At 36.4% G+C, this 14,287-nt stretch overlaps 1 protein-coding gene across 1 annotated transcript in view; it reads right to left on the bottom strand.

Moving 5' to 3' along the window:
• The window catches only part of DPYD (dihydropyrimidine dehydrogenase), an 853,664-nt gene that overhangs the window by 461,191 nt on the left and 378,186 nt on the right, over positions 1-14,287 (bottom strand). The window contains exon 11 of the mRNA XM_047727240.1: positions 9,430-9,640. Coding sequence (XP_047583196.1) covers positions 9,430-9,640 — 211 coding nt within the window. The remainder of the gene's footprint in view (positions 1-9,429; positions 9,641-14,287) is intronic.

The raw sequence follows: 14,287 nt of genomic DNA, 5'->3' as shown, positions 1-14,287 counted from the left end.
CAAACAGATGACCAAATCATGATTCTTCTATTTAAGAAATATGTCTTGTCCTGAATGTTCTCCTGGAGGTCCACCTACTTGAACCTTAATCAGAAGCCACTTAAACTAACACCGTCTTTTAATTGGTTTTGTTGATACTACTCTATCTTAATTCCAGGCCTTTTTTTTTTTTTTTTAAACATCACTGCCCCTGTGGTGGTGTAACATGCTTCTTTCATACTCCTGATGCCTCTTTCCATGTAGGGAAACAATCGTTTTTATACCACTTGTGGTGTCTCTGTATCTTACCAGTCCTCAAAAAGCTGAAATTAGTAATCATAATTTGTGAATTTGGAAGGAGAAATTAGCCATACATAACTCACTTCTGTCATGCACATAGTTTCAGGAGCTGCCCCTTTGGGCACAGGTTCTCCCCCTTCCCTAGTACCAACAATCCTACTGGGGCACCTTCCCACTAGGGGATCTACACTGTGGGATCACACCCATGACTGAGTGAATAACTGCCTAATTCAGGTGCTCAATACTAGAAAACACATTTGCCTTCTGATATGAACCACCTCAAAGATGATTTCGTGGTTGCTAATTCCCAATTATTTGAAGAATACACAAATGGTGTAAAATCCAAGCACTTAACAGTATTATCTCCTTAACAATAAAGATCTCCCCCATATCTAAAACTTCCATTTGTTACGTGGATGTCTATAGAATACAATTCAAAATCCCTAGTTTAGCATATAAATCTCTTGAGTCTATATAAGCCTGTAGCCAAATTTCCTGCCATCCTATCCCTTACCCATGTCCCAACCTTATTTTATCATACATCATCTGCTCCAGCTAAACAGAATTTCTCACCATTGCCTGGTCACATGAAACCGTTTGTCAGCTTACATTTTTGCGTATGATATTCCCTCTAACAGGGTAACTCCTACTGAAGTTCTAAAACCCAGTCCAAATGTGATCTCAAAATTAGCACATTGTGTTACAATGTATGCATGCATGTGCCTGTTCCTTCCACTAGCCCATGGATCCCTGAAGTGCAAAGACTCTCTTTTACTCATATTTGTATTCCTAGCACCTGGCCAGTGCATATAACATAGTTGGACCTTAAGAAATATTTGCTGCATGATGAATCATGAGAGAATGAGTGGTAAAAATCATAAAATAAAAAGTTCAATTTTAGGAATAAAAATGGAAAATTCAGACCTTCATTTATAAAGATGAGAACATGCATGAAATAAGTAGGCTGATGACAACTTTCAAAAAGACATGATTTTTTTTTATATATAGCTTTTTAAGATGACTGTAAAATGACTGCTTAATCTAACAGTGTGCTGTTGAGCAAGTTGCATAATCTCCCTGGGGCTCCCTCCCTTCCACCCCCATTCCACCTGGAAACTCCCACATACCCTCAAAGTTTAAGTTATAACCCACTTCCTCTAGGAAGCTTCCCTGAGCCCTCAGACTGTGTTCTGTGCTTCCCTCTAGCACAGTTTATCTTCATTGTGTCTCTCCCCTGTTAAACTGCATTCCTGGAGACAAGGTTTGCATTGGCCTTTTCAGCGCTTTATCCCAAGAACCTAAGCTCAGCACCTAGAATAGCAGGCTATCAGAGGTTATTAGTTAAACACATACGCCTGTGAAATGAATGAAGTAGAATATATGATTTTTGAAGTCCCTCCCAGCACGTTTGGAAATAGAAAGAAAAGTCCCATGCGAGTTACTGTGCTATAACATGTCCGGTAAGTTACACTGGACTGCCAGTTTTAGTTCTCAATTCTATCTCATCCATTCTCAGTTCTGTTACTGAGTAAGCCCCTTATTCTGACATTTGTGCCATCAACCAAAAAGTTCTCCTGTCTCTAATGAAGTCCAGTATTCCACAGTCTGTTCCCTGGAACTTGGTTGCCAGTATTTCCGTTTATTAAAAAAAAAAATGCATACAACGGTGAAAATTTGACCAATTATGGCATAGTCTCAACCCGGTACCCATTCCTCCCCCTTCTCTTTATCTTTGGTAAGGGAGAAGAGGAATTTTGTAAGCTGGAGGCCACAAAGAGTAGACAATTGGTCAAAGAAAATTTGCTCAATCTCTAAGTACAACCAGTAGCTTCTGCAGGAGATGTTTCCTTGTTTGAAAAGTGGAAGACACTAGTTTAAAAAGCAGGGGGAGTTATTAAAATGGCATAGTGTTTCCAACTCTCTCAGTGAATTACCATAATAAGGAATAAAACAAGTAAAACATATTGATGCTATGTCTTTTAAAGTACAGATAATCATTATTACCAGGCTCACCCAGTGCTCACTTAAAAAACTTTTTCCTAGGTTTGCTTTAACACATAAGTAACTGAGGACAAATGGACACATTTGAAAAATTCCTGAAAGTCTGCACTGTTAGGGTCTCATGCACACCATTTCTTGCCTAACTGGCAATTTCTAGCTCTGACTTAGGCCAGAATAAGGCATATTAACCAATGGCCTGCACTTCTTCTCAGTACAGGGGCAAGTGAATCAAAGCTACACTAGAAGCTGGTATTGGCAGAACCTTTGATTTACTCCTATGAGGTTTTTTTTTTTTTTTTTTAAGATTCATTTATTTATTTATTTGACAGTCAGAGATCACAAGTAGGCAGAGAGGCAGGCAGAGAAAGAAGGGAGGGGAGAAGCAGGCTCTCCGCCAAGCAGAGAACCCGATGCGGGGCTTGATCCCAGGACCCTGGGAACATGACCAGAGCCGAAGGCAGAGGCTTTAACCCACTGAGCCACCCAGCCCCCAGCCCCAACCATGAGGTTTTAAAAAACTTTTATTAGAGTTTTCCAATAAAAAGAACTGGTAAGTGATTTTAAAATCCTTTTCCCCCCAAAACACTCCCTTTATGAAACTAATTTCAATTAATGATATCAAGGCAGTTGGTTTCTAAGGATTTCACTGAAGATTCAGAAAGAACTAAAGAAGGCTTTGTGTTTTCTTGTATTTCTAGCAACCTGAACAGAAAGAAAATGTAGGCACTCAGTGAACTAGATAAACTCCTAGAAGAAGGGCCACACATTCCTTGCTATACTGAGAGAGTTCACTTTGTCATTTGCTCTCCAGAGCAGTGCCATGTAGCACTATTCTGAGTCAGCTTTATTGCCACCATTCATCCTATGTCTCCCTTCCAAAAACATGGATTTTTAATCTTAATTATATCATCCCATAATTTTCAAGCACTTAAAACTCAAAATTAGTATCCTCAAAAGTACTTTTTCCCTCTCCTTAAAAGTAACAGAGATCCATCAAAAATTTAAACAAATGAAAACCTGGCCTAATTTCACCCTTTTTAAGAGGAAAAAAAGTTATTAAAAATCCTTTTCTCTTTATATAACTGATTTGGGGGCACCTGGGTAGTATAGTCAGTTAAGTGTCTGACCTTTCGTTTTGGCTCAGGTCATGATCTCAGGATCCTGAGGGAGATAGAGCTCTAGGCTGGGCTCTGCACTCAGCCCAGAGTCTGCTTGAGATCATTTCTCCCGCTCCCAGCCCCTCCTGTTTGTGCTCTCTCTCTCTCTTTAAAATTAATAAATAAACTTCAAAAAAAATGATTTACAGAAACTCAAAATGGAGATTTCTAACTACTACTAAAAATTAATTGAAAGATTTCATTCCCTTTGATAGTATGAAAAACATCAGAATTGAAAATAAAACACTTTAAAATGTATGATACAGTTACAGACTATATAATCTTTTTCTACAAAAAAACTAACCAAATATATGAAACTTTTTCATATTTAAAAAATCATAAATGTAAAAGCACATGCTTTACTTATTTACAAAGACATGTCCACAGAACCTGTAAGTTCCCAGATGAAGTCTTGATTTTCAAATGCTTTTTTCCTAGACAACATTCATACTATCACAAGGATATAATATAATGCAATTTAATTATTAAAATATGCGTTGTTACATAAGGATAGTAACATCTAGGAGATGCTTACCATATGCCAGATATATATTTAAGTGCTTTACATATATCATTCATTCGTTCTTAAAATAACTTGAGAAGGTAGATACTATAATCAACCCTCCTTAAAAGATCAGGACCATGAAGTACAAAGAGACTAAGGGAGCCAGGTTCCCAGCTGGGCAGCCTGGCTCCAGAACCCGTGCTCTGAGCTGGTACACCAGACAGCCTCTAATTAGGTATAGTATATATTGGATTATAAAGAATGCAAAAATTTATGCCAAAACAGAAAAAAAATCAATAGCAATAGGAAAACAGAACTGTATCTAACTCTTATATTTTCTAAAAAAAGAAATAAGCCAAACTGGCCACATAGTGGGAAGAAATGACAAATAGGTGTAAAAAATTAGTAACCTAACATGGATCAAGTCCATTACACAACTATATATTATCCATCTACTATAGGCACACTAATATGTTGGCTACTCTTGGGACTTCAACTTACTATAAAGGTACAGTCTTTATGTATTGGGGGTTTACAATCTAACTGGAAGATAAATTGCAATAAGTTCTAGAAGATCAAAGTATACAGCTCTTTTTAAAGTCAACATTTCAAAAAATGAGAGGATGGTTGGGTGCAGTGTATGGAAGGGGCACAGAGGTCATGGCAAGTGCTAGAGTGCCTTCCTTCAGTTGTCTGGAAGCATATTCAAAGCCACATAAAATTACGTCGTCTAGATCTGCTGGGAAGGTGAGGACAAGGCCAACTGTTATCATTAACTCCACTGGAAAAATGAAGCTGTGAGGTTGATGAAAATGCTAATGATTATCCTCATCAGCTCGAAACTAACAGAAAAGATATGCATACTTCCACAAATGGCCATTTGGTTCCAAGCAGGAAGAGAAGGGAAGATAAACTTAGAATAAGCAAGGAGTCTCTTAAACCTGAGACTGTCCAAACAAACAAAATAAGAGAACAGTCAATTCAATAAACATTGACACTGGTGTGTAGCAGAAGAGGAGACTTCATGTATCACAAAATACATATTGTTGAACTATATAAAGGTTTTAAAATGTCCACTGAAGGGCAATATTTGTGGACTAGAAATGCCAGTAGAGGTAGCTTGTGCTTAATTTGCTGACAGGTTTTAAAATCAGTCTTGAACAATAAAATCCCAATTTAATGTGATTTGGAATCTTACATACTTAGAGTGAATGGATGAGAATTTTTAAAAGGTAGAACCACTCTTAGTTTTTCACAGGAAAGATATCAAATAAGGCTGAGACTTTATTATCTCAATCAAATTAGAAATCAAACACCACAGTGCCTTTAGAATTTGGGACAGTAGTTAATGAAGGATTCAATTAAATTGTGTTCCTAATAAGCACATATATATTCCATGCAGAGGGATCTGGAATAGAGTCTTTTGTTCCTATTTTCCACTCACTGCTACAACCCAAAAAATGAAATAGAAATAAAATAGAATTAGATAAAATAATGATGATCACTCATATATGTAGCCTCATTAGCAATGAAATAATTAGCCACTATAATCCAAGGATATTATCCATATTTGTCTTATAAATTTGATATACTTTTCTATAAGCTTTGAGGGATTCACCGTTTTTACAACAGGAAGGATTTATTACAGATATATTGGATGCTTAATACTAAGTAAAGTTATTTTATATTCTTTGTGAGACTCACAAATTAAAGAACTTGCAAAAGTAACGTGGTATGTACAAGGGGGAAAAACCCTGAGATCAAAATTTTAATTTCCTTGAAATTTCCCAATTTAGGTTACTTTTATAAATATATGTTATTGATATAACTAAGATGCTACAAGTATTTTCATTTAAAATACTATAATCAGAGAATGCTGAGAAAATGTTATCACCATACTTTCTCTGTCAAGTTTATTTCATTCCTTGAATTCTTCAGCATATATTTATATTTATAAAATGCATTCAGCAAGGACTTTCTGAATAACCAGTATGGAATCCACCTGTGTGAAGATACTGGGAGGAATAATCCTACAGGGAAGAATGGGAAATAAAGCTGGGTTCATAGTATATATAGAGCCACTTGCTGAAGTTCTCAAGTGCAAAGAGCTTCATCCTACAGTATGCAGGCTGTACAGTAACACTGGCAAATGTAATGAAAAGAAAAACTGGAATTAGATATTTGAATCTGGGAAAACATCTTGAACAGTAGCAATGGGAGAACTACAGTACCATTTAAATAACAGCAAAGTTGAGGCGCAATCTGCCTTAGGGAAACCTCATGAGGTGGTCCTTCCTTACTTTGTACATATCTCTAAATATATTATTCCTCACTTGGTAAAACAATTATTTGTTTAAAAGTCTGCCCCATGCCCCAGTCTGTGAGGTTTTTAAGTAGAAGGAATAGCTCATACAACTTAGTACCAGGTATCCATGAGATACTGAGTAAATGTTCGTTACACACAGGTCACACAAGAAAGGATGAAATGTCTTCTGAGACACAGAGTGGAGAAAGAGATTTTGAAGTCAGTTACACAGAAGTGAAATAGTGTCTACTGTAAGTCTAGCCTCAACCTGGCACACAGAAGTTGTTTATTAAGTCTTTCTTATAGGAATGAATGTGTGTATGAATAATAAATGAATTAACGAGGTGATTGGTACACTGAAGGATTAAATATATTAAGAGATAATAGGTGAAGTCTGAACTTGGGAAAGCACTAAAAAGTAATAAGCTAGAGGGAGAAAAGTATTCAGTGATAGGCTCAGAAGAGGAATAGTTAAAAGAAAAAAAAACAAAATAGAGTGTCATAAACAATAATAATGTGTTACATTTCCAAAGCACTTTCATGTTACTTCATTTTAATTCTGACAACAGTCCTGAAAGGTAAGGGGAGAAGGTTTTATTATGCTTGTTTTTTTATAGAGGAAGAAGCTGAGGCTCAGAAAGGTTAAGTGACTTAGAGAGAGCATTTCAAATAGAAAGAAATATTTAACATTGTCAAATGCAGAAAATAGAATGAGGATTGAGAAAATGTCATGGAGTTTGGCATGCAGTTCATAGAAGCCTGTGCAAAGTGAGGCTGGGAAGGAGAGAAAAGGTGGGTGGAAAGGCAGGTCAACAGTTTAAGAAAGGTGTTATAGATAAATATATTAAATCACATAGTATCACATGCGTGATGCTCACAATAGTGTCACACATAAATCGCATCACACAAGTATCAAGATGGAATAAGATTTAAGGTAAAGAGGGAGACATGAACAGGTTCTCTTCTTACCTAAATGGACAACTTGCTTCCTATAAACTGATTTTCACTATAGCTAATATGTGTGTCCATATGAAAACTTGCTGACTTTGAAATTTAAACAAAAATTTTAAATGCCATTTGGGTAAGATCTTCTTGGTAAAATTCTAACAATTATTGATTCCCTTCCTCCCTTTAATGTTTTCCATTCAAAAAACAGTACTGAAAACTACTAGAGGGAAAGAGAGGCATGAATGCTATTTCACCTTCCAGCTCTTCCAGCACCCCTCTCGCTTGGAAAGTAGCTTCTTATTAATGCAAACATTGAAAGGCCCTGGAAAAGCAAATAATTCTACTTAACGATAATTTTTTCAAGCATCTGTTATTTCAAGACAAGAGGAGAAGGGAAAAAGAGGAAAGTGCAGGCCGTTTTTCCTTGGCTTGTCTAGATGTATATGGGTAGTACATGTGAAACCCTGGAAGAAACATGCACAAGTAGAATACATAAATACATTCTGGAATGACTGTGTCAAATAAACATGACTAGATCAAACTTTCTTGAATTTCATATTTTAAATACTAAGTTAAATCTTTCACTTTTCACGCACATGAGCCTGTTTTGAGAAAGCTGTTTTATATGATCTGAGTCACATCTACTTAGGTTTATTTAGGAAAAAATACATTTTTCTTAATATTAGAGATGTCAGTTGTGAAACATAAATTTCGATGGGTAAGCTAAATTAGTCCTTGATAAGTGAATCATCAACAGGTGATTTAATTGCTAGCTAAATATGATTCAACTTTTTACTCAGTTTCTGGTGATGTGCCGAGTATAAGAACAGTATGATTTTTTAGACGATAGAATGCAATTTACGTATTTTTCTTTTTTTTTCTTCCTGAACCCAGTTAATGAATAAACAAACCACACTGTGACTGTGTCTACATATCACATAAACATCTAGATGAAAAGTGACAAATTCAGGCCATCATCCAGCTATTTGAAAACATTTATCTTGATGACATTAAACATCTGGATGTTTCCAAATATCAAGATGTTTGATGTCCTGCACATAAAATATCCTGATGACTGGTTGAATTTTTTACTTATCTGTTGCATAAAAATGCACATTTGCATTTTTCAGACACAGATTATAATTTTATTTTAGACACAAAATGTAATTTTAGCACGGATATAGTAGGGAGTCATAGAAATTGTCAGGTCTCGATATTTTGTTATTATTATTCACAGTGAATCTCTGACTTGGAGAAATGCCTTTTATTTTCCTTTCAGTAAATAAAAGAGTTAATCACCATTTCAACAATGTGTATTAAAAGGTAAAGAATTTGCAAAATGAAGATGCATAAATACCTAAGCTTTCATCTATAGTGACCCACAAAAACACTGAGTGTGGTGAAAATACACTACACCATCCTTAATTGATTGACTTATTATTCAGTTGGAATATTACATAAGACATTTCCCTTTCTTATTATCCTTTTTTTTAAAACATTTTTTTCTTCCATAGCATGTCCATTTATGCCATCCAGATGAAATGAGAGGAGTTCAAACTTTCTAATTTGATTATTTTGATTTTTCTAGTGATGGTCTGGCATGAGGATAGCAGTACACCTAAATTCTATTTTGCCTATTCATTTGGTCTTAATTTGTCTGAATCATTGATGATTGGCTGTTATAACTTCTCTGACACATTTTCTTTTCTTTTCTTTTTTTTTTTAAAGATTTTATTTATTGGACAGAGAACACAAGTAGGCAGAGAGGCAGGCAGAGAGAGAGAGAGGAGGAAGCAGGCTCCCCGCTGAGCAGAGAGCCTGATATAGCATTCCATCCCAGGACCCTGGGATCATGACCTGAGACAAAGGCAGAGGCTTTAACCCACTGAGCCACGCAGGTACCCTCTCTGTCACATTTTCTTACTCAATGTCTAATTGAAGAAAAAGCCACTCTTAGAGGAAACAGGCAAACGTTACCACAAAATAGAATATGTATTTTGATTATCAGTTTATGAGAAAGATTAATGTTATTTTCAATTCCCACCACTGTAAAAATAATTCTGTATAAGCATTAAATGCCATTTCTAAGCCTTTTAAATCAAGATTGCTTGGATTTCATACTAGAAGAAGAAAATGAATGTTAAAGTGAAAAACAATTCCCTGAAAACTGGAAACTATTATGGCACTAAAATAACAGACAATTGCCTAATACATTTCAGCTCCTGACACTCTACCTGTAGGATCGCTCAGAACTGAACCAAAGGCACTGATGACCACATCGGCTTTCAGAGTGACTATCTCATCTTCATGTTCATGCCAGTTTCCAGCTTCATCTTGTTCTGTTCGAACAAACTGCATGGCGACAATTCTCCCTTCTTTCAATATAACCTTCCGTGGAGACAGAAAAGGCAAGAATTCACACCTTTTTTCCTTAGCAAGTTCCACCTAAAACAAAACAGAATAGAGAAAAACTTGAAAATGTTTCTTCTGCATTGAATGTTTGATTTTTAATTCAATTATGCCCGCTACAGCTTATGACAGTTAAATCAACATGAAGCCTTTTGTTCATCAAAGCAGAGGTTCAGTTATCAGCTATTTACATTTTGCAAATCACTGACTAAGGGGAGTCTTCCAACAATTGGAGTTGTCACATGGAAGTTTAAAGAGCATGGCATCACAAGATATTTCTCAAGTTCTCGGGACTACCTGCTCTATGGTTGGTGGCATGTAAGGTTTTGGCTCTAGCAGCCCAGTTTTTCATATGCTTTCACTTCTGTAGTATAAGTTCTTTTTTAAATCATGCTACATATGAAAATAGATACTTCTGATTATTAATGGGTTGCATTAGCTAAACGGGAAATAAGTTAATAAAGTGGGTGAGCGAATCTTGGCAAGTACGTGATTAAAATGGTAGGTAGGAAAAAGGAAGACTGAGAAACTGTGGAATCAAGAAATAAATAACATTTAATCTTACTTTCATAAAAAGGCAAATGAGAAATTTAAGAAAGAGAAACAAGCATGTTCTTGACAAATTCCCAATTCTTCCACATCTATTACCTCATATGTGGAACACCCTCGTTTTCATTTTTATTATCATAATGGGATGCCTATCAAGACAGAATGTTAATATTTACATATCTATTCATTTTTCCATTTACTATTTTTTGGGGAATCCAGGCCTTTGTCAATATAACCCTACATAGTATGTTGAGTAGTTTTTTTTCAAAAAAATGTACTACCGGAGAGGCTGAGGTGGGTATTGAGTCTCATTCTTTCCCTCCCTCATGGAAGATAGGTGGGTTCTTAGTAGGATCCTGACAAGTGAGGTTGAGAAAGTCATACGTGTAAGCTCCAAACCAGGAGCTGTCTGGGCAACATCAAGATGAAAAAACTGAGTCATAAATTGACCTGCTCAATCTTGTGATCAAGCCATAAACCCACCTCTCAACACTCTGTCCATAATTAGTGGTTCCAAACTTTGGCATGCATCAGAATCACCTAGAGGGCTTGTTAAAACAGACTGCATGGACCCACCCTCAGAATTTTTAGTTCTGTAAGATTGGATAAGGCATGAGGATCTGCATTTCTAACAAATTCCTATGTGATGGCATGCTTTGGTTTAGAAATGACAATTTGTAAACCACTGTCTTACCAGAGTATAGCTGACTAGCTCTGAACTTGGTTGGTCTACACCATGCATTCTCAATGAGAGTAACATCATCCATAAGGGAGTAAAAACGGATTCTTAAGGAAGGAAAGAATCTTTGATGTCATAATAATTTGTGACACCCTGCCCCATAAGAGCAGTAGTACATAAACAGATACACAGGATATCAGGAGTATTAAAATTACAGTGTATTTGTGTGTGTGTGTGGGGGGTTAACTAGGAAAAAAAGTTTAAAAAGGCTCCCTAGTGGGATAATTTAAAAAACAAAAACAAAAACATGGGGCACCTGGGCGGCTCAGTTGGTTAAGAGTCCGTCTTCGTCTCAGGTCATGATCCCAGTGTTCTGGGACTGAACCCCAAGTCAGGCTCCCTGTTAGGCAGGGGAGTCTGCTTCTCCTTCTGACCCCTTGTGCTTTCTCTGTCTCAAATAAAATCTTAAAAAAAAAAAAAAGCTGAGGAACACTGGTCATTACTATATATTGGCATGAAACTATTCAGTCTATGTCTTATTTAAGGTATGTTTTGAATATCGGCCTTACAGCCTTAAAATTTGGAAAACTAAGAAATTACTGATATAAAAAATACTAGATATTGGTATGTCATGGGTAGTAAGTATACAAAACAATAGATCTCAAAATTGTTTACACAGGTAAATTAGGGGTAAGTGGAATTGAATCAGGTTTGAAACCTGCTTTCACTGCTTACTTGAGATAGTCTCTAAAAAATTCTCTCTGATCTTCAGGCTCCTTATATGTAAAATGGGGATAATACCTAATTAGTTGGTATGTGGTATTACTTAAAGCAATTTAGAAATGTAAAGCACCTAAAGCAGAACTAAAGCAGAACTTAACATATGGAAGGTGCAAGTAAGTAAATATTATTTATTTGTAGTTGCAATTCTCTGAATTCATTTCTCCTCTCAGTCATGCTTCAAACTATTCAATACCACTTAGCACTGGGATTATACTTCTAGTAGAAAGGTGGCCCAAGAGCAACGGTAAGAAAAAGAAAAGGCCAAAGAACCTCAGATGCCTTTTTAATTTTCCACAAAATAAAATGTATGATTTGTAGAAGGCAAACTAGTCCTTGAACAGTTCTAATTACAAACTAAATATGGCTCCATACATAAGATGTTTCTGTATCACTTCTGTCACATTTGCGTTACCTTACCTAGCGCCTTGTAACTCATCAATATAAACCAGTGTATTGTGTTTCAAAAATGTCAAGTGATGCTAAATTTTAATGATAATGCCAAACTTGATTGAATAACAATGATAAATGTTTATGGTTTGAATAAATCAATACATGATGCATATTTATAATAGTACTCTTTCCTGTGAAGGGCAGAAATAAAATCCTGAGCTATGCTGCACATATTGGGAGAATGTCTCAGACTGCTTTAGGGTCTACTTTGTCCCATTTTACTTTTCGCTCTATTAATACTTAGATAGTATCTACTACTCCGTGTAGGTCATCTCATATACATTTTTGGCAAATTTGGCATTGAATTGAAACCAAATTGGGTACTGCAAGCAAATCAAAACTTTTTTTTTTTTAAGATTTTATTTATTTATTTGACAGACAGAGATCACAAGTAGGCAGAGAGGCAGGCAGAGAGAGAGGAGGAAGCAGGCTTCCCTCTGAGCAGAGAGCCCGATGCGGGGCTCGATCCCAGGACCCTGGGATCATGACCTGAGCTGAAGGCAGAGGCTTCAACCCACTGAGCCACCCAGGCGCCCCTCAAAACTTTTTTAAAGTAATGATTATCAATGATTTAATGCTTGAACATGTTTTAGTTGTATTCTTACTTTTGAGGGCCTAAAAACTACATGCCATTATGACCATGAAGAAACCGAATTTTAGTATTTCCTCAGTTCACATCATAATTTTCCATATGCGCTAGGTAGCTTGTATTTGTGCCAACTATGTGATAGTGCACAGAAGCTGAGAGAGTGAACAGTGGCTCCCACAAAGACTACTCTGAAATTCTACTTTTGAAACTCGATATGTTCTATACTAGCTAAAACATGTTAGACTAGGCGACTGGGTAGCAGACATAAATCATACCACTTCTTGCTATTTTGCTATTAAGTAGCTATTTTTCATTTTATGCAAGATATGGAAAAACTTTTAAGGGAAAGATAGGAAGATATCACTTTAACATATGTATTTACTTGGAAAGTATTGATATTATATTGGGAAAAGGAGAGCTGAGATGATATGATTTTTTTTTTGAGATGATAAGATTTATCTCAGTCAACAAAGAAATATTAGGAAAATGAGAATTCAAAATAAGTAAAGTCATGTGTCAAGTGAAATATCCTTTGAGTTATTTGTGGACAACAGAGGAATTTATTTTCACTATTTAAGAAATCTAACAAGACAAAAATAACAATAATGGATACTTACATAGCAGGCATTCTTTCTTTCTTTCTTTCTTTCTTTCTTTCTTTCTTTCTTTCTTTCTTTTTTTTTTGAGAGAGAGATAAGTCAGGGGAGGGGCAGAGGGAGAGAGAGAGAAAAAATCTAAAGCAGGCTCCATGCCTATCACGGAGCCTGACAGGGGGTTGATCTCAGGACTCTGAGATCATGACAGGAGCCACAAATCGAGAGTCGAGGCTTAACAGACCAAGCCACCCAGGAGCCACGACAGCAGGTATTCTTTTAACTGCTTTACATATGGCTCATTTTAACTTTCAGACAGAAGACACATTAAGATACTTATATATTAGTTATTTTTTTAATATTAAGATTTAAACTAACATTTTCTCCTTATTGTGGGTCAAAAAGCTAGTACCATTCTGGGTATCATGACTTACAGCTTTGGCACCCAACCTCAGGCACTCTGCTGCCTGCTGTCCTCACAACCAATCCCATGTGGGACGAAGCACTATTTCCTTGCTTAGAAGAGAAACTGATGTTCAGAGAAACCAAAGGTATATTAAGGGATGACAAAGCTTAGCTAAAATCCTGATATGGCTAAACAAAAATCCTGGGTGATATTCATTAAAGTCCAAAGAGAGCAACTCTGTATATTTGAAAGAATGAGACTTCGACTGGTACTAGTTAGGGAATCTCAAAACAAGGTTAATTAGACTAGGAAAGGATGTAGTCTAAGGCAAATTAAAGGTCAAGGGGTTGGCGTGATAAAGGCTGCCCTCAGGGAACCAGAGGGGCTCAGTGGGTTAAGCCTCTGCCTTTAGTTCAGGTCCTGGTCTCAGGGCCGGGCACTGGGCTCTCTGCTCAGCATGGAGCCTGCTTCCCCCTCTCTCTCTCTGCCTGCCTCTCTGCCTACTTGTGCTCACTCTCTCTGTCAAATAAATAAATAAAATCTTGAAGAAAAAAAAAAAGGCTGCCCTCAGTGGGAAGAAGAGATTCAAGCTTCCTATTCTAAGTTCAGAAGTACAGTAAAATCATGAAATACA

The sequence above is a fragment of the Lutra lutra genome, chromosome 4 (genome assembly GCF_902655055.1).
Source record: "Lutra lutra chromosome 4, mLutLut1.2, whole genome shotgun sequence".
Lineage (NCBI taxonomy): Eukaryota > Metazoa > Chordata > Mammalia > Carnivora > Mustelidae > Lutra > Lutra lutra.
Note: the sequence above shows the minus strand (reverse complement) of the source record. Positions and strands in the feature narration are given on the sequence as shown.